The 19,802-nt window shown below is 42.9% G+C and overlaps 1 protein-coding gene across 5 annotated transcripts in view; it reads left to right on the forward strand.

Moving 5' to 3' along the window:
* Window positions 1-19,802, forward strand: part of KDM6A (lysine demethylase 6A) — a 209,778-nt gene that overhangs the window by 156,011 nt on the left and 33,965 nt on the right. For all 5 annotated transcript variants that reach the window (XM_075335539.1, XM_075335541.1, XM_075335540.1 and 2 more), the window contains one exon: window positions 3,124-3,899. In XM_075335539.1, coding sequence (XP_075191654.1) covers window positions 3,124-3,899 — 776 coding nt within the window. The remainder of the gene's footprint in view (window positions 1-3,123; window positions 3,900-19,802) is intronic.

Raw genomic sequence — 19,802 nt, forward strand, 5'->3', positions numbered from 1 at the left:
GATCGGATTGCTGATCGCTATAGCCCCCTAGGGGGACTAGTAAAATAAAAAAAAGTTTTAAAAAATAAAAACAAAAAAACCTAAAAGTTCAAATCACCCCCCTTTCCCCCCATTGAAAATTAAAGGGTTAAAAAATAAATAAATATACACATATTTGGTATTGCCACGTTCAGAAATGCCCGATCTATCAAAATATAAAATCAAGTAATCTGATTGGTAACCGGCGTAGTGGCAAAAAAATTCCAAACGCCAAAATTACGTTTTTTGGTCGCCGCAAGTTTTACGCAAAATGCAATAACAGGCGATCAAAACATAGCATCTGCGTAAAAATGGTACCATTGGAAACGACAGCTCGAGACGCAAAAAATAAGCCGTCACTGAGCCATAGATCCCGAAAAATGAGAACGCTACGTGTTTCGGAAAATGGCGCAAAACGTGTGCATATTTTATTGGACAAGCTTGTGAATTTTTTTTAACCCCTTAGATACAAGTAAACCTATACATGTTTGGTGTCTACAAACTCGCACCGAGGCATCACACCCACACATCAGTTTTACGATATAGTGAACACCGTGAATAAAACATCACAAAAACTATTGTGCCATCACACTTTTTTTGCAGTTTTTTCACACTTGGAATTTTTTTGCTGTTTTCCAGTACACCATATGGTAAAACGTATGGTTTCATTTAAAAGTACAACTCGTCCTGCAAAAAAACAAGCCCGCATATGGCAAGATTGACAGAAAAATAAAAAAGTTACGGCTCTCGGAAGAAGGGGAGCAAAAAACAAAAACGCAAAAGCGGAAAGTGCTCGGGGGCTGAAGGGGTTAAAGTGCCCTGGACCGGAGCCAATCTGTATGCATAGTTGTAGGCCAGTCTGATCGGGAGGTCTGAACATCCCTGACAAGGGACAGTTTGGTAGGAGTGGTAATGGTGAATGTCGGCTGCTCGATGTATTATGGTGCTCAATCACCGGGATCGCTGCCGTTCCATTGGAGAGCTGTGTGGCTCTGTGATTTCTCACACATCTGGCCTATTTGTGTAGTGTAAATCTGTATACAGTATGACATATAAAAGAGGAAAACTTTACTACTGATTTTCATAGACAGCCCATATTTACCATATATTCTCTACTATAGTACGTTGTTTTCCCCCAGCTTTTGCTTTCCATCTTCTAAAGCAATTTTGGTGTGTTTAATATAAATGATATTTAATTTTCCTTGTAAGGACGACATCGGACTGTGAATGTTGGCTGTGTGAAGCTGGCCTAAGGGAGGAAAAGATTAAATGAATGTAATAAAAGCACTGCAATAATAATGATCATTGTAGTGACAGTGGATTCTGGCTCCTGTGAACAGGGCTGGTTACATTATTAATGGTTAACGAGGTTTTCTGAATAATACTTGTAAAATAAGAAATGTAATGAAACAATAGGCAGCACTCACCACTCCTTTCTTCTTTATTGATTCGAACCCATAAAAGCGATAAAAACAGGCTCCTGGAGTGAGTGAGATGTGTTATAGCCACGGGCACCTTTACGTCACTTTTATGGACTGTACCATGAAGCGACAGTGGCCACAATCACATCCCACTCCATGCCTGCTTTCATCGATTTGTGGGAAGGATAGCAGAGGTGAGTGCTGCCTATCTTTTCCATTATATTCATTGTAAGGACTTTAATATTTGAGTCAGACAGAGCACCACCATCTTGCCATAGCAGATTTGTCACGTGAGGAGGAAGAATGGAAGAAAGCCATGAGATTGATTGGAAGTGAGGGTTTTGTCACAATCTGCTCTGCTGTTTTGATTGACTAGTAAAATACTGCAGAGATCCCTGAATGTGTTCTAGTTTATTCAACAGTTTCTTAAATGCCCAGTACATTCTGCTTCTTAGGACAACGGTCAGTTTTTAGTGGGCCCGTTACACGCTACGATATATCGGGCGATATGTCGTCGGGGTCATGTCGGTAGTGACGCACATCCGGCATCGTTTGACACATCTTAGAGTGTGACAGCTACGGGCGACTGTGATCGAGCAAAAATACTCACCTTATCGTTGCTCGTTGACACGTCGCACATTTTCAAAATATTGTTAAATTTCCTGGAAGCAGATTGTTCGTCGTTCCTGAGGCAGCACACATCGCTCCGTGTGACACCCCAGGAGCGACGAACACATCTTACCTGCGTCCCGCCGGCAATGCGGAAGGAAGGAGGTGGGCGGGATGTTATGTCCCGCTCATCTCTGCCCCTCCGCTTCGATTGGCTGACCGCTGTGTGACGTCGCTGTGACGCCGAACGTCCCTCCCCCTTCAGGAAGAGGATGTTCGCCGCCCACAGCGAGGTCGTTTGGAAGGTAAGTGCGTGTGATGGGGGTTATCAACTTTGTGTGACACGGGCAACAAATTGCCCATGACGCACAAACGATGGAGGAGAAGGCGATTGCACATGTGATCGCACGAGAAATTGTAATGTGTAAAGCGGCCTTTACAGTCGCTATTGGGCTTAGGACGGGGATGGATAATGTGTGATGATTGGATTGTATCTACTGTCATTAAAGGGGTATTCGGATCTCCAAGTTACGACCCAATACGTAGTAGGCGTAATAATAGCAAATACATTCAATTAGAAATGTAGTATCGTTCTGACTACCTAGGTCATTGACTTCATGTGCAGGGCATTCCAGTAGCTTTTAGGTATCCATGGTTACGACCGCGAGCAACTCACTGTCACTCTATAGAGTGGTCGTAACCATGAATACCTAAGCTACTAGAATGCCCTGCACATGAGGTGAGCAACACCGCTAATCAGGAGAACTATACTACATTGCTAATTGTAGCTATTTATGAATATTATTATTATTATTACACCTACTACATATTGAGATAGGATCTTTGAGATAGCAATACCCCTTTAAGTAAAATTAATAGAACTGGTTCATGATTAAAAAAAAGTACATGAAAGTTTCTATAGATTCAGTGTGTATGTGAAATAGATTTCTAGAATTGCCTAACTACATATATCATTCAGTATTACCTGTTATGTGCATGCACATATATATTGTATTGTGTGTGAGATGGATATATTGCACAGCAATTATATTAACATATTTGTTGTCATTTTTAGGGGCTTCATAAAGGTCAGAATTCACATTTGGCAGGTCCTAATGGTGAACGACCGCTTTCTTCCACTGGGCCTTCCCAGCAACTCCAAGCAGCTGGCACTGGTATTCAAAATCAGGTCGGACATCCTACCATGCCTAGCAATTCAGTAACACAGGGGGCTGCTCTCAATCACCTCTCCTCTCACACTGCTACCTCAGGTGGACAACAAGGCATTATTTTAACCAAAGAGAGCAAGCCTTCAGGAAACGGATCAGTGCCTGAAACAAGCAGGCTTTCTGAAGGGACACCTAACAGCACTGCCGGTGTAGAAGGACTTCCTAATCATGTCCATCAGGTGACGGCAGATACTGTTCCTAGCCCTAGCCATGGAGATTCGAAGTCACCAGGTTTACTTAGTTCAGACAATCCTCAGCTCTCTGCCTTGTTGATGGGAAAAGCCAATAACAATGTGGGTCCTGGAGCCTGTGACAAAGTCAACAACATACATCCAGCTGTTCATACAAAAACTGAGAACTCTGTTGCCTCCTCCCCATCTTCAGCCATTTCCACAGCAACACCTTCTCCAAAATCTACTGAACAGACTATGACCAACAGTGTTATCAGCCTTAACAGCCCCCACAGTGGACTTGATACAGTCAATGGAGAGGGAATGGAGGACTCTCAGAGCCCCATAAAAAAGGACCCTCCTTTAATTACCCACAAACCAAGTCCTAAGACCATACCATCCATGTCAGTCTCCATATACCCCAGCTCGACAGAGGTTTTAAAAGCATGTCGGTAAGTCACATAAAGCTTGCTATTATCGCTTTGCAGCCCGAGTAATGTCTTCAGTCACGTCTCTTTAAGATCTCGATTTTTTTTCTTTTTTTATACTATTTGCAGCTTTGTGTTTGACGCACCAAGTTATATCGCCCAGCATACATTGTGGAGTGTGCAATGTCTTTATACATAGATACTTCCTATGAGTTCATAGTGGGTCAATGCACGTGTTATATGTTGCAGATTGTCTCGATTTAGCACCAGGTGAACCGATGGTTAATCTAGCCTTCAGCACTAGTGGAGTTATTCTGCAGGGAAATCCACAGTGGAATTCTGAGCTCCCACTGCAGCTATGGACACTACCCATGATTGGAGGCATATGTAATATAAGCAATTATGTGACTATTCAAAGGGCCTGTCCACCTTCAGGACACATTTTTTTTTCTTTAAAAACTTGTATTGTTGGGTAAAAATAATTTTTGTAATTGGGTTACACTAAAACATTTTCACCATTTTGCTTTTATAGCCTTTGGATGCTGATATTTTTGGCTGCAGAATGCATTATGTGAGCATCTGTATGTGAGCTCGTTCATTATTTTATTTTTTCTCCACCCATGCTGAATTAAGGGAGAAGCAAAAAAAAAAAAAATACGATTCCTAATGTAAAATGGAAATGCCTCTACTCACCTTTTGTAGCCTCGCCTGGCCTCCTGATCGCTGTGCTCCCATGTCTTTCAGGTGAACCCCGAACAGCTGTGACCGCTCATTAGCTGCAGGGCTCAAGTGACATAACTGTCTAGAAACACACTGACGAGGGAGGGATATAGGGTATTTTACATTGGGGATTTTATTATCTAAGATGAAATTGTCCTTGCAGTGGACAACACATTTGATGCAGGGAAACAAAGGGCAAGTAAAAGCTAAACTGTTTTATTATACATTTTGCATCACAGTACAAAAATGATTTTTTTTTTTTTTTTAGCCCCAAATACTTACATTTTAAGTACAAAAGAAAAATAATGAATTGTCCCCCGAGGTGGAAATTCCTTGTACAGATTGGTTCAGTATATTTTTACAGTGGATGACCTGTTTTAGGCCCGGGGCCACACGAGGATTACTGCGATCCTTGCATGATGCTCGGATCACGCTGGCAGCACAGCAGAGCCGAGTGTCATGCGATCGGACCTCAGCTGAGGAGGGGCGGACCGGTGCTGAGGAGGTGAGGGAGGGATTTATCTCCTTCTCTCCTCCATTGCTGGCTATTGCGACTCTCGACCTGCACTCGCGGTACACCAGTGTACTGTGAGTGCAGTGCGATTTTTCTCTCACCCCATAGACTTGAATGGGTGCGAGAGAAACAAGACTCGCATTACAGTCGCATGCTGCGATTGTTTTCTTGGTCCGATTAGGGCTCAGAAAATAATCGCTTATGTGCGCTGACACACAGGCTAATATTGATCCGAGTGAAATGCGATAAAACCATCACATACCACTCGCTCTGGTTTTCATGCCGTGTGGCTTAGACCTTATCGCCTATAATGAATGCTATGATTTTATAAATATTGTCAGGAATATTAGTTTATAAGATCAACAAAGCTGAACTGTCAGCAGTATATAAGAGAACATACACTGTGGACATTTCCGTCCTGATGTCACTTGCGGCCTGATTTGGTCATCTGTCCTGTGTGTCAGTGACTCTGGAGGTGATGGCCGTCCTCTCTCCTTACTAATTACAGAGGGCTTGTGTTCTGTGATTGTCACCTGTATTCTGCGTTCAGATATCAGTGAGTTTTCTGTTACACAAAAAAAAATAGATCTGATGTTTATCAAAGTTTTGGTTCCAGTTTTTATCTTTGTTTGGTCAGTTTTTACTATCATTTTTTTTTCCATCAGTGGTTATCCTCATTGGAAAACATAAATGGCAAAGCTATTCCTGCCCATTGCAGTGTTAATCACGGACTTCACATGGATTGTACATAGAACCTGTCTGTGTGTGGTATGGGATTTTCACAGTCCAGTAGACCTTATAGGGGCAGCTTTGATTCATGATGTGGATCTCAAGTAAACATTTTGGGCTTTTGTGCAGATTACACGTGTGCATTGCCTTACAGTACATGTTTTTTAAAGTTATATTCATAAATGCTGCAAAAACATCGATTGCATATTTTTGCAGTTTATTCACTTCCTCGTTGCTTTCTATGGGTGAAAAAAATGCTGAAAGAATTGTCGTGCTGCAGAATTAAAAACAAAAAATCTGCAGTTCTCAAATTTGGTCAGGAAAAAAAAAAGCGTCTGCATGAGATATCTGACATCGCATAGCTTTTACTGGTACTGTAAAAAGCAGCTTCTTATTTCCATAGCAGTGCTAAAACGCTGCATATAAACAGAGCCTTAAAGTGGGAGAAGTTAATCCGTTGCCTCTATACCAGGGCGTTTTAGTTGTTATCTCTTGTGTGTATTTTATTTGTCTTCTACTTTCAGCTCTTTAAGGGTCTTGTCTTATATATTTTTTTTCTCTGCATAAAACCTGATCTGTGCAGCGCCACCTGGTGGCCTTGTTCTGCAGTGTATTTTATTTGGACTGTAACACTTATTGCTGCTTGTGATGCGTATTCACATTCATGATTCTGCTGAAAATAGTTTCTACAGCTCGTTTCCATGTGTCTTAATTCTCTGAATGACCGTAGTTTTTTAGTCTGGGTCTTATGGTGATCACATTTGGTACAATGTAGGTTGCTTTGCTGAGAATGACAACATACTGTAGGCAGACATGTAAGCCATTGACCATTAATCTCAATGCTATCAGTGTGGTTGAATACTTTTTTTGCAAATAGTTGAATGGTGTTCTTTCTCCATGCTAATGTCTATGGCTCTAAAGTCTTGTTCAGACGACCATATAAATCGGACATGCGCTATCCCATTTTTATATATATATATATATATATATATATATATATATATATATATATATATATATACCCCGTATTTTTCGCTTTATAAGACGCACTTTTGTTCCCCCAACGTTGGGGTAAAGTGGGGGGTGCGTCTTATAAGCCGAATATACCGGGGGGGGGGGGGGGGCTGTATATATATATGTGTGTGTATATATATATGTGTGTGTGCATATATATATAATATATATATATATATATATATATACATATACACATATATATATATATATATATATATATATATATATATATATATATATATATACATATACACATATATATATATATATACACATATATATATGTATATATATATATATATATATATATATATATATATTATACACACTGCAGGGTCCAGGGGAGGTGGGGGCGCTGCTGGGGGCAGGTGAGCGCTGCGGGCTGCAGCGTTAGATCTGCTCCCGCTCATATAATATGCACAGCCGCTGTCCATCTCCGGTGGTGCTGAAATCGCACCGCAGTGACTGGCTGGGGCAGCGGTGCATATTATTTGTCCCTGCGCCCCCCCTGTGATGGCACATGCCCCCCCTGTGTTAGATATGGCCCCCATGCTGCTTCTCATTCTAAAATAAAAAAGCTTTACTTACCCCCTCCAGCGTTTCTCCCCGGTGTCCCTGCTTCCACTGTGATCAGGCACGCAGAGAGCTCAGTCTGCTGTGCCGATCACATGACCGGCACGAAGAACCAGGAAGTGGAGGAAGAGAAGCACGGAGGGAGGCAGGAGGGAGATCAGCGCTGCAGGAGGTAAGGAAAGAGGGTTTTATTTTACTATGGGCAGCAGCCTGGGGGCGATATCTAACACAGGGGGACTTGTGCGATCTATATAGGGGCCATGGGCAGCACCATGGGGGCGATATCTAACACAGGGGGATTTGTGCGATCTTTAGGGGCCATGGGCAGCACAGTGGAATGTGTGCCATTACAAGGGGGCTATATTCAATATAAGGGGGCCATATCCAGATTAAGGGGGGGTAATTTTAGGATGGGGGGCTATGAGGGACATATACCCTATATGATTTGTTAGAGGTACACTGGCATTATAAGATGGACCCCAATTAACATTAAAAAAAAAAATTTCTCTTCCTTCAAAAATTTTTTAAAAGAACTGAAGTCCTCAGTGGTTGATACCTTTTAATGGCTAACTGTAAAGATGGTAATAATTGCAAGCTTTCGAGACTACTCAGGTCTCTTCTTCAGGCATGGTATAACACAAAATCTGAATGATTGCTCTCAGTGAGAGAAACAAAATTAAAATTTTGTAGCTGTGATACCTTTTAATGGCTAACTAAAATAAAATATGATGTTATAAAGCAAGCTTTCGAGACATCTCAGGTCTCTTCCCCATGCCTATTTTATTTTAGTTAGCCATTAAAAGGTATCACAACTACAAAATTTTAATTTTGTTTCTCTCACAGAGAGCAATCAATCATTTTTCAACTGGCTAACACGGTACCAAAACCTTTTTCTTTTAACAAAATCTGAAGTCACATATTTATACACAACAGGACATAATTGCAGCAACAGTGCAGTAAGAAAAAAAAAAAAAAAAAAAAGTTATATATTAATATATATGCGATCGATTGAAAACGTGTTTTCTTCTAAATGCTCGCTGATAATCAGATCAGCTCATGTAAATCAGTCTTTCCCTCCTGCTGTGCCAAAAACTATTTTTTTAATGTTTGTTTACAGAGACCTCTTTAAATTGAGTCATTAAAAAGAAAAAAAAAACACTTAATGTTTTCTTACATTGGGTAGACTCTTCTGCATGTACCCAGCTTGTTGTATATTTTAGTGGCGCTCCAAACCACTGCAAACATGCTGATTAGTTTTCTCAACATTGCAGGAGGGTTTTTTGCCTCAATTTTGGGCAAACTGCAGTAGAAATTTGCACCATATCCTGCAGGTGTTAATGTCCTTATGAAAGCTTTTATCTAAAACTGGTGACTAGAACTAGTGATAGAATTTTCCAGTCCTTAGAGCTGTGGGGGGGTGCATTTTAGATACAGAATCTATAGATACATTTTATTAGAACGATACTTTAAACTGTGAGGCGCCCCCTAGTTGTTGGGGAGCAGCAGCTCGGGAAAACGTGTACAAAGAAGTGATCGCATTCTGCACAACGGCTGCAGAAAGGTCTAGTTTACCAAGATAATTTACATATTTTGACTTATGTTTTTCTTTGTTTAGGAGTCAAGAAAATAAAATGAATAGATTTGTACTTTTCCACCATCTTGCAGTACAGTTGGCGGGCCCCCGGTATCGTCTGGGGAGGCCTCTGATAGAAAGGTTCTGCCTCTTGCAGATGATCTGTTTTGCTCTTGTATAGAATATGCCTATGTAAACATCCATATTCTCTCCTCTTGTGTCTGCACGTCTTCCTAGTTTTAAACATTTAACATCAGTTTTTTTGTAATACGAGTAAAGTTACCTCTGTTGGGAGCAATATCTCTGTTAGAGGAATTTCCTGGGCTTTTCACTGCAGATTACTCAATCTTGACAGTGTGCACTTTGCATATTGTCAGGATTCTGCTCTATTGCCAGCTTGACCTGTCAAGTATCTGCTTTTTTCCGATTAGCATACTTGCGGTCATGCGCTTACGAATATCTTTTTCTGCTTTCCTCTGCTCTATTGAGAAAAGCTGATCAGATGCTAGTTGGCACATAACCGTAAATATGCTAACCACAACTGAGCAGTACCTTGAATATCTAATCTGTAAGATGATAAAGATGTGGTAGGTGGGCCGCGGCGTCAGGTTGGATTGTAACATACCTGTTCCTTTTGTTCTCGAAGAGATGAGCTATTGACAGAAGTTCTCCTTTCCACGGTGTGGGGCCATCTGAACATGAGCTTTGGAAATTTGTGCCATATGAGTGAGGGGATACATTTCCTAATATTCCCTTAAGAGGGAGTGTTTTGCTTTTTCTTGTGTCTTTACCTAACAGTATTTCTTAGAATGTGGTTCTAATCTAAAAGGTGCCTTAACCCCTTAACGACCACCGATACGCCTTTTAACGGCGACAAATTAGGGTACTTCTTCCGATCCGCCGCTTTTTAACGGCGGTCGGAAAAAAAGGTCTAGCGCCCCCCAGAGTCAGAAAATTTCCGGGGTCTCAGCTGCCGGGGGTAGCTGAGACCCTGGAGATCATGATTCTGGCCGGTTTTTCCGGTCCCCGCTCACCTGATGACCGGTATACACCGTATACCGATGATCAGGTTACAGTAAATGACCGCGCCGGTAAAAAATCATTTATCTCCCATCTGGCATGAACAAACATGTCAGATGGGAGATAAATCTCATCCCCCGGTCCTCTCCGGTCCCCCGGTGTCGCTAAAGTGTCTCCCCACCCCCCCTTCCTCCCGAAAATCCAACATGGCGCTGCACATACCAGCGCGCACAGCGGCGCGCCGGCCGCATTTCCCCCTTTCCTATGGTTTCTGTCGCATGTGCTATGACACATACGACAGAAACCTGCTCCCCAGGCCCTGCCAGGTCACCCCCTACTCCCACCCCGGTGTTCCCCGGTGTCCCCCGTACCTGTGGGAGCGCTGATCCCCCGCGGCCCCTACTTCCTTCACAGTGCACGCTGGTCACTGCAGAGCGCGGCTGACAGCTTCCTGTGTCTGTGACTCAGACGCTGGCTGCTGCTGCTGCTGCTGCTTGCACAGTCTGTAGCTGTGACCCGGGGAGGGTGGGTGCAAATTCTTTGCACCCACTCTCCTCAAATGGAGGGTCTGCACTCCTAGAAAATGGGGGATACGTTCCTTGAACGTGCCCCCCATATTCTAGAAGGTCCAGAATCGCCGTGGGACGTCCAAATGGATTACAGCAGGGACTTGATTTTTTTTTTTTTCTTTTCAATAAATTGGCCAAAGAGGGAATGTTTTTGGGGAGTGTTTTTTCAAATAAATTTTTTTTTTGTTGTCAATTTTTTTTTATTATTACTGTCAATTAGTTATGTCTGGTATCAAATAGACGCTGTGACATAACTAATTGCTGGGCTTGATGCCAGGTGACATTACACATCTGGTATCAACCCCATTTATTACCCCGTTAGCCACCGCACCAGGGCGCGGGATGAGTTGGGGCGAAGCGCCAGGATTGGCGCATCTGATGGATGCGCCACTTCTGGGGCGGCTGCGGCCTGCTATTTTTAGGCTGGGAAGAGTCCAATAACCATGGCTCTTCCCACCCTGAGAATACCAGACCCCAGCTGTCAGCTTCACCTTGACTGGTGATCTAATTTGGGGGGACCCTACGTTTGTTTGTTTTTTTTAATTATTTATTTATAAATAATTAAAAAAAAACAACAGCTTGGGGAGCCCTCCAAATTGATCACCAGCCAAGGTGAAGCTGTCAGCTGTGGTTTGCAGGCTACAGCTGTCTGCTTTACCCTAGCTGGCTATCAAAAATAGGGGGGACCCTACGTCATTTATTTTAATTATTTTTTTTTCTTTTTGGGCTAAATACAAGGCTAGGCACCCTTTAGTGCCACATGAAAGGCACTAAAGGGCGCCAGCTTAGAATATGCAGGGGGGTGGGACGTTATATATGTTTGACATCTATCCATTCATCCATTGTAGCATTTTAGGCTATGTGCCCACAATCAGGGTTTGCAGCGTTTTGGGCGCAGAGTGTTTTCCCTGCGTCCATAACGCTGCGTTGTGCAGTAGAAGCACAGTGGAAGGATTTTTAGAAATCCCGTGCCCACTGTGCTTCTTTTCTCCGCAGCATAAACCGACCTGTGGCGCAGCTTCCCGAGCCTCACATGTCAATTTATGCTGCGGAGATGAGTGTGCTCTGCAGGTAGCATAGAGCTCCACAGCAGCCTGAACCCAAATCGTGGGCATGGGCAGCTGCGTTCTCCCGTGGACAACACTCACATCTCTGTAGGAAGGCTGACACTGTGTACTGGACGCCGTGTCGCTGGATCATGGCCACATAGCCTAAAAGTGAGAAATTTGTTGCTACAGCAACATTTTTGTGAAGTACCTGTGGATTCAAAATGCTTAGTATACTCCTGAATAAAATCCTTGAGGGGTCCAGTTTCCAAAATGGAGTCACTTGTGGGGGGTTTCTAATGTATAGGTACCCAAGAGGCCCTGCTAATGTGACATGGTGCGCACAATTTATTTCAACTTTTCCAAAATTCAAATGGTGCTCCTTCCATTCCAAGCCCTCCCATATATCCAAACAGAGGTTTTTGGCCACATATGGGGTATCCCTGCGCTCACAAGAAATTGGATAACAACCTGTGGGGTCCATGTTTTGTTGTTGCCTCTTGAAAAAGTGAGAAATGTGATGCTAAAGAAACATTTTTGTGAAAAAAATGAAAATTTTCAATATGGCAACCTAAGCTTATCAAATTCTGTGAAGTATTCGTGGATTCAAAATGCTCAATATACACCTAGATAAAAGCCTTGAGGTGTCTTGATTCCAGAATGGGGTCACTTGTGGGGGGCCTCCACTGTTTAGGCACTTTAGGGGCTTTCCAAATGCGACATAGCGTCCACTAATTATTCCAGCCAAATGTTCAGTCAAATTGCACTCCTTCCCTTCCAAGACCTGCCGTGTGCCCAAACAGTTGATTTCCACCACATATAAGATATCACCAAACTCAGGAGAAATTGCAGAATACATTTCATGGTGATTTTTTTCCTGTTACCCTTGTTATAAAAAAAGCTACCTGGTTGAAGTAACAATTTTGTGGTAAAATTTTATTTATTTATTTTCATGACTCAACGTTATAAACTTCTGTGAAGCACCTGGGGGTTCAGGGTACTCACCAAACATCTAGATAAATTCCTTGAGAGGCCTAGTTTCCAATATGGGGTCACTTGTGGTGGTTTTTTGCTGTTTACGTACCTTAGGGGTCCTCCAAATGCAACATGGTGCCCGCAATCTTTTTCAGCCAAATTTCCTTTCCAAAATTCAAATATTGCTCCTTTCGTTCCAAGCCCTCCCATTTGTCCAAACAAAGGTTTCAGACCACATGTGAGGTATCACCGCGCTCATAAAAAAGTGGGTAACAAACATTTGGGTCAAATTTTTGGAATTACCTCTTGAAAAAGTGAGAAAATTGATGCTAAAGCAACATTTTTGAGAAAAAAATTACAATTTTCAATATGACAAAGTAACGTTATCAAAATCTGTGAAGTACCTGTGGGTCCAAAATGCTCAGTATACCCCTCGATAGAAGCCTTAAGGGGTCTAGTTTCCAAAATGGGGTCACTTGAGGGGGGTTCCTGCTGTTTAGGTACCTTAGGGGATCTGTAAAAGCAACATGGTGCCCGCAATCTGTTTCAGCCAACTTTGCTTTTTAAAATTCAAATATTGCTCCTTTCATTCCGAGCCCTCCCATTTACCCAAACAAAGGTTTCTGACCACATGTGGGGTATCGGCTCGCTCATAAGAAAGTGGGTAACAAAGTGTGAGGTCCAATTTTTGGTGTTACCTCTTGAAAAAGTAAGAAAATTAGTGCTAAAGTAACATTTTTAGGTAAAATGTTAATTTTTATTTTTTTTCATTCCACATTACTTTTAGTTCCTGTGAAGCACCTGAAGGGTTAATAAACTTCTTGAATGTGGTTTTGAGTACCTTGAGGGGTGCAGGTTTTAGAATGGTGTCACTTTTGGGTATTTTCTGTCACCCAGGCCTCACAAAGTCACATCAAATGGGATGTGGTCCCTAAAAAAATGGTTTTGTAAATTTTGTTGAAAAAATGGGAAATTGCTGATGAACTTTGAACCCTTCTAACTTCCTAACCCCAAAAAATTTTGTTTCAAAAATTGCGCTGATCTAAAGTAGACAAGTGGGAAATGTTATTTATTAACTATTTTGTGTGACATAACTCTCCGGTTTATGGGCATAAAAATTAAAAGTTTGAAACTTGCAAAATGTTTAATTTCTTTGTCAAATTTCAGATTTTTTCACAAATAAAATAAAAAAATATCATCCTAAATTTACCTCTAACATGAAGCCCAATATGTCACGAAAAAACAATCTCAGAATCACCGGGATCCATTGAAGCGTTCCAGAGTTATAACCTTATAAAGTGACACTGGTCAAAATTGCAAAAAATGGCCTGGGCATTAAGTACAAAACTGGCTTAGTCCTTAAGGGGTTAAAGGGGCTCTCCGGCTCCAGCGTACAAGTCTGTATGTGACTGCAGAATTGTGTATCCTCACGTGTGCGCTGAGGATTTGTAATTGGATCAGGATTCTTTGTGAATGCTCGATGCTTGTACAAATACCATTATTTACTACTATAGCTGGAAAATCTGCATAAAGTCAAAGTGCAGTTTCTTAGCTTTAACTTTAACCCCTTAAGGACGAAGCCAGTTTTGTACTTAATGACCAGGCCATTTTTTGCAATTCTGACCAGTGTCACTTTATGAGGTCATAACTCTGGAACGCTTCAACGGATCCCGGTGATTCTGACATTGTTTTTTCGTGACATATTGTACTTCATGATAGTTATAAATTTAGAACGATATTTTTTGCTTTTATTTGTGAAAAAATCGGAAATTTGATGAAAATTTTGAAAATTTTGCAATTTTCAAACTTTTAATTTTTATGCCCTTAACCCAGAGAGTTATGTCACACAAAACAGTTAATAAATAACATTTCCCACATGTCTACTTTACATTAGCGCAATTTCTGAAACAAAATGTTTTGGGGTTAGGAAGTTAGAAGGGGTCAAAGTTCATCAGCAATTTCCCATTTTTTCAACAAAATTCACAAAACCATTTTTTTAGGGACCACATCACATTTGAAGTGACTTTGAGAGGCCTAAGTGACAGAAAATACCTAAAAGTGACACCATTCTCAAAACAGCACGCCTCAAAGTACTCAAAACCACATCCAAGAAGTTTATTAACCCTTCAGGTGCTTCACAGGAACTAAAGCAAAGTGGAATGAAAAAAAGCAAAAAATAAAATTTTACCTAAAATGTTGCTCTACCCCAAATTTGTTCACTTTTAGAAGAAATAACACAACAAAATGAACCCCAAAACTTGTTACCCACTTTCTTATGAACGCGCCGATACCCCACATGTGGTCAGAAACCTTTGTTTGGATAAATGGGAGGGCTTGGAATGGAAGGAGCACCATTTGAATTTTGGAAAAGTTGAAGTAAATTGCGCGCACCATGTCACATTAGCAGGGCCCCTTGGGCACCTATACATCAGAAACCCCCCACAAGTGACCTCATTTTGGAAACTGGACCCCTCAAGGATTTTATTCAGGAGTATAGTAAACATTTTGAATCCACAGGTACTTCACAAAACTGTTGCTGTATCAAAAAATTTCTCACTGTTAAGGGGGCTTTACACGCTGCGACATCGCTAATGCGGAGTCGTTAGGGTCACGGAATTGGTGACGCACATCCGGCCGCATTAGCGATGTTGCTGCGTGTGACACCGATGAGCGATTTTGCATCGTTGCAAAAACGTGCAAAATCGCTCATCGGTGACATGGGGGTCCATTCTCGATTATCGTTACTGCAGCAGTAATGATGTAGTTCGTCGCTCCTGCGGCAGCACACATCGCTATGTGTGACGCCGCAGGAACGAGGAAGCTCCCCTTACCTGCCTTTCATGTGACACTAAAGGATGCCTAGCCTTGTATTTAGCCCAAAAAAAAAAAAAAAGAATTAAAATAAATGACGTGGGGTCCCCCCTATTTTTGATAGCCAGCTAGGGTAAAGCAGACAGCTGTAGCCTGCAAACCACAGCTGACAGCTTCATCTTGTCTGGTGATCAATTTGGAGGGCTCCCCAAGCTGTTTTTTTTTTTTAATTATTTATAAATAAATAATTAAAAAAAAAAAACAAACGTGGGGTCCCCCCAAATTAGATCACCAGCCAAGGTGAAGCTGACAGCTGGGGTCTGGTATTCTCAGGATGGGAAGAGCCACGGTTATTGGACTCTTCCCAGCCTAAAAATAGCAGGCCGCAGCCGCCCCAGAAGTGGCGCATCCATTAGATGCGCCAATTCTGGCGCTTCGCCCCAGCTCATCCCGCGCCCTGGTGCGTTGGCTAACGGGGTAATGAATGGGGTTGATACCAGGTGTGTAATGTCACCTGGCATCAAGCCCAGCAATTAGTTATGTCACGGCGTCTATCAGATACCCGACATAACTAATTGACAGTAATAAAAAAAAAATTGACAACAAAAAAAAATTTATTTGAAAAAACACTCCCCCAAACATTCCCTGATTGACCAATTTATTGAAAAGAAAAAAAAAAAATCCACAATAATCCATTTGGATGTCCCACGTCGCCTCTGGACCTTCTAGAATATGGGGGACACGTTCAGGGAACGTATCCCCCATTTTCTAGGAGGGCAGACCCTCCATTTTAGGAGAGTGGGTGCAAAGAATCTGCACCCACCCTCCCTGGGTCACAGCTGCAGACTCCGTGCAGCAGCACAGCTCTCTGAACACAGGAAGCTGACAGCTGCGCTCTGCTCATGTGACCGGAGTCTGCAGAGAAGGAGCCGGAGGAGGGGGCCGCGGGGGATCAGGGCTCCGACAGGTATGTATGACACCGGGGGACACCGGGGGACACCAGGGGGGGTAGGGGGGGACCCGGCGGGGCCTAGGGAGCAGGTTTCTGTCGTATGTGTTATGGCACATACGACAGAAACCATAGGAACAGTGGAAATGCGGCCGGCGCGCTGCTGTGATCGCCGGTGCGCGCGGCCATCTTGGATTTTCGGGAGGGGGTTGGGGGTCGGGGGGGGCACTTTGGGGACACCGGGGGACCGGAGGGAACCGGGAAAAAGATTTATCTCCCATCTGGCATGTTTGATCATGCCAGATGGGAGATAAATCATTTTTTACCGGCGCGGTCATTTACTATAACTTGATGATCGGTATACGGTGTATACCGGTCATCAGGTGAGCGGGGACCGGAAAAACCGGCCCGAATCATGATCTCCAGGGTCTCAGCTACCCCCGGCAGCTGAGACCCCGGAAATTTTCTGACTCTGGGGGGCGCTAGACCCTTTTTTCCGACCGCCGTTAAAAAGCGGCGGATCGGAAAAAGTACCCTTATTTACCGCCGTTAAAAGGCGTATCGGCGGTCGTAAAGGGGTTAAGGTACACCTATAATGTGTGATCTATGTGTATATGACCTCTGAAACGACAATCTCCAATATTGTCAGATTGTGTAGCTGCTAATTACTCATTAAAGGGAACTTGTCACCAGTTTTATGGCCTATAAGCTGCGGCCACCACCACTGGGCTCTTATATACAGCATTCTAACATGCTGTATATAAGAGCCCAGGCCGCTGTGAGAACATAAACACTTTATAATACTTAACTAACGGTCGTGCGGTGGGCCATATGAGCGTCTCCGGTGCCTCCTCTTTCGGCCCTCTTCGTCCTCTTTCTGAAGCCTGTGTGCATCATGCGTCTATGTCATACACACTAGCCGGTCCTGCGCAGGCGCACTACAATACTTTGATCTGCCCTGCTCAGGACCTGAATGCTGGTGAGTGTGGATGACGTTGGAACCTGTCATGCACCGTGGCTAGAGAAGGAGAACAAAGATGACCAAAAGAGGCGGCGCCTGCACCAGACAATGGAGATGCCCATACGGCCCACCGCGCGACCGTTAGGTAAGTATTATAAAGTGTTTTTTATGTTCTCACAGCGGCCTCGGCTCTTATATACAGCATGTTAGAATGCTGTATATAAGAGCCCGGTGGTGGTGGCCACAGCTTATAGCCAAAAAAGTGGTGACCGGTTCCCTTTAAAGGGAATCTGTAGCAGGTTTTTACTATATAATCTGGCATAAGGCAAGAAATCCTGATTTCAGGAAAGCATCACCTACTCGTCTGCTTGGTGTAGTTTTCATAGAATACCTGCTTTGTCTGATGTAGATGTAGCAGAGCTAAAGGCCACGTCTCACTATTTGACATCGCTGCTGAGTCACGTTTTTTGTGACGCAACAGCGATCTTGCTAGCTATGTCGCTGTGTGTGACATCGAGCGACAACCTGGCCCCTGCTGTGAGGTCGCCGGTTGTTGCTGAATGTCCTGGACCATTTTCTTCAAAGACGATGTCCTGCTGGGCAGGACGCATCACTGTTTGACACGATCGTTATACAGGTCGCTGCTGCGACCTGTATCATTACTGAGTCGTTGGTAAGATCTGACTGTGTGACATTTCACCAGCGACCTCCCAGCAACTTTCCAGCGATCCTTATCAGGTCTCATCGTTTTCGGGATCGCTGGTAAGTCGCTAAATGTGACGGGGGTTTAAGAATTGAACTGTGTATAACCGGGCCCACAGCCTTGACTGGCAGTTTCCTGTGTACACTGTACATTGTGAACAAGCTGCTAATCAGTGGTATGGCGGGGTTACACAGATTAGCCTGACTGCCTGTCCTGTGAGCTGTAGTCTGATAGTGTTAACATCCTGCTGGGAAAAAGCTGATTTCAGCCTAATTAAAGCCCCCGTCACACTTAGCGACTTACCAGCAATCCCGAAAACGATGCGACCTAATAAGGATCACTGGCAAGTCGCTGGTGAGATGTCACACAGTCAGACCTTACCAACGACTCAGTAACGATACAGATCACAGTAGCGACCTGTATAATGATCTCTGCTGTCATTAGGACCCTGTCACGCAGTGTCAAACATAGCGATGCGTCCTGCCCTTTGAAGAAAATGGTCCAGGACATTCAGCAGCGATCGGCGACCTCACAGCAGGGGCCAGGTCGTCCTGGATGTCACACACAACGAGATCGCTAGCGGGATTGCTGTTGCGTCACGAAAACCGTGACTCAGCAGCGATGTCACTAGCGATGTCGCTTAGTGAGACGTGGCCTTTTTTTAGTGACACATCCCTGGAATCAGGTTCTCGTGCCCTATATAATGCTGCTCTCAGATTAAAGTACCACTCAAGCGTTTTTTTTGTGTGTTTTGCCTTCGTGACTGTGCCAATTTGATTTTTGACCAGTGTCACTTTGACAGGACATAACTCTGGAACCGATCCCTCCCAGTGATTGTTCGTGACGTATTGTACTTCAAGATAGTGGTAAAAAAACCCAAACTATATCTTTTTGCGTTTATTTGTGAAAATATAGGAAATTTGGCAAAAATTTTGCAATTTTGAAACTTATAATTTGATTTTAAACCAGAAAGGTATGCTACCAAAATAGTTAATAAATAACATTTCCACATGTCTACTTTACATCAGCGCAATTTCTGAAACATAATTTTTTTTTTTTTTTTTGGTTAGGACGTTAAAAGGGTTCAAAGTTCATCAGCAATTTCTAATTTTTCCAACAAACTTTTCGTGAAAACTGCACCCTTTACACTGCTCAAAACCACATCCAAGAAGTTTATTAACCCTTTAGGTTCTTCACCGGAACCAAAGCAATGTGGAAGGAAAAAATGAAAGTTTTACTTTTTCCCCCACAAATAGTTAATTTAGCCTCACATTTTGCATTTTCACAAGGGTAACATAAAATAAATACACCATAAAATGTTTTGTGCAATTTCTCCTGAGTACGCCGACACCTTATATGTGGTGGAAATTAATAGTTTAGGCGCTCAGCAGGGCTCGGAACAGAAGGAGCGCCACTTGAATTTTTTGAAAGCTAAATTGATAGGAATCATTACCGGATGCCATTTCAAGTTTGGAGACCCCCTGAGGCACCTAAACAGTTAAGCTCCCCGATAAGTGACCCCCATTTTGGAAACTAGACTTGTCAATAAATTTATCTAGATGTTTGGTGAGCCCCTTGAACCCACAGGGGCATCACAAAAGTTTATAACGTTGAGCCATGAAAATAAAAAAAGATACATTTTTACCACAAAATTGTTAATTCAACCAGGTAGCTTTGTTTTTGTATGCAGAATACCCCATATGTGGTGGAAATTTACAGTTTTTGTGCATGTCCGGGCTCTGAAGCGAAGGGGCGCCATTTGACTGC

This window comes from Anomaloglossus baeobatrachus, chromosome 2 (genome assembly GCF_048569485.1).
Source record: "Anomaloglossus baeobatrachus isolate aAnoBae1 chromosome 2, aAnoBae1.hap1, whole genome shotgun sequence".
In the NCBI taxonomy this organism is placed as follows: Eukaryota; Metazoa; Chordata; class Amphibia; order Anura; family Aromobatidae; genus Anomaloglossus; species Anomaloglossus baeobatrachus.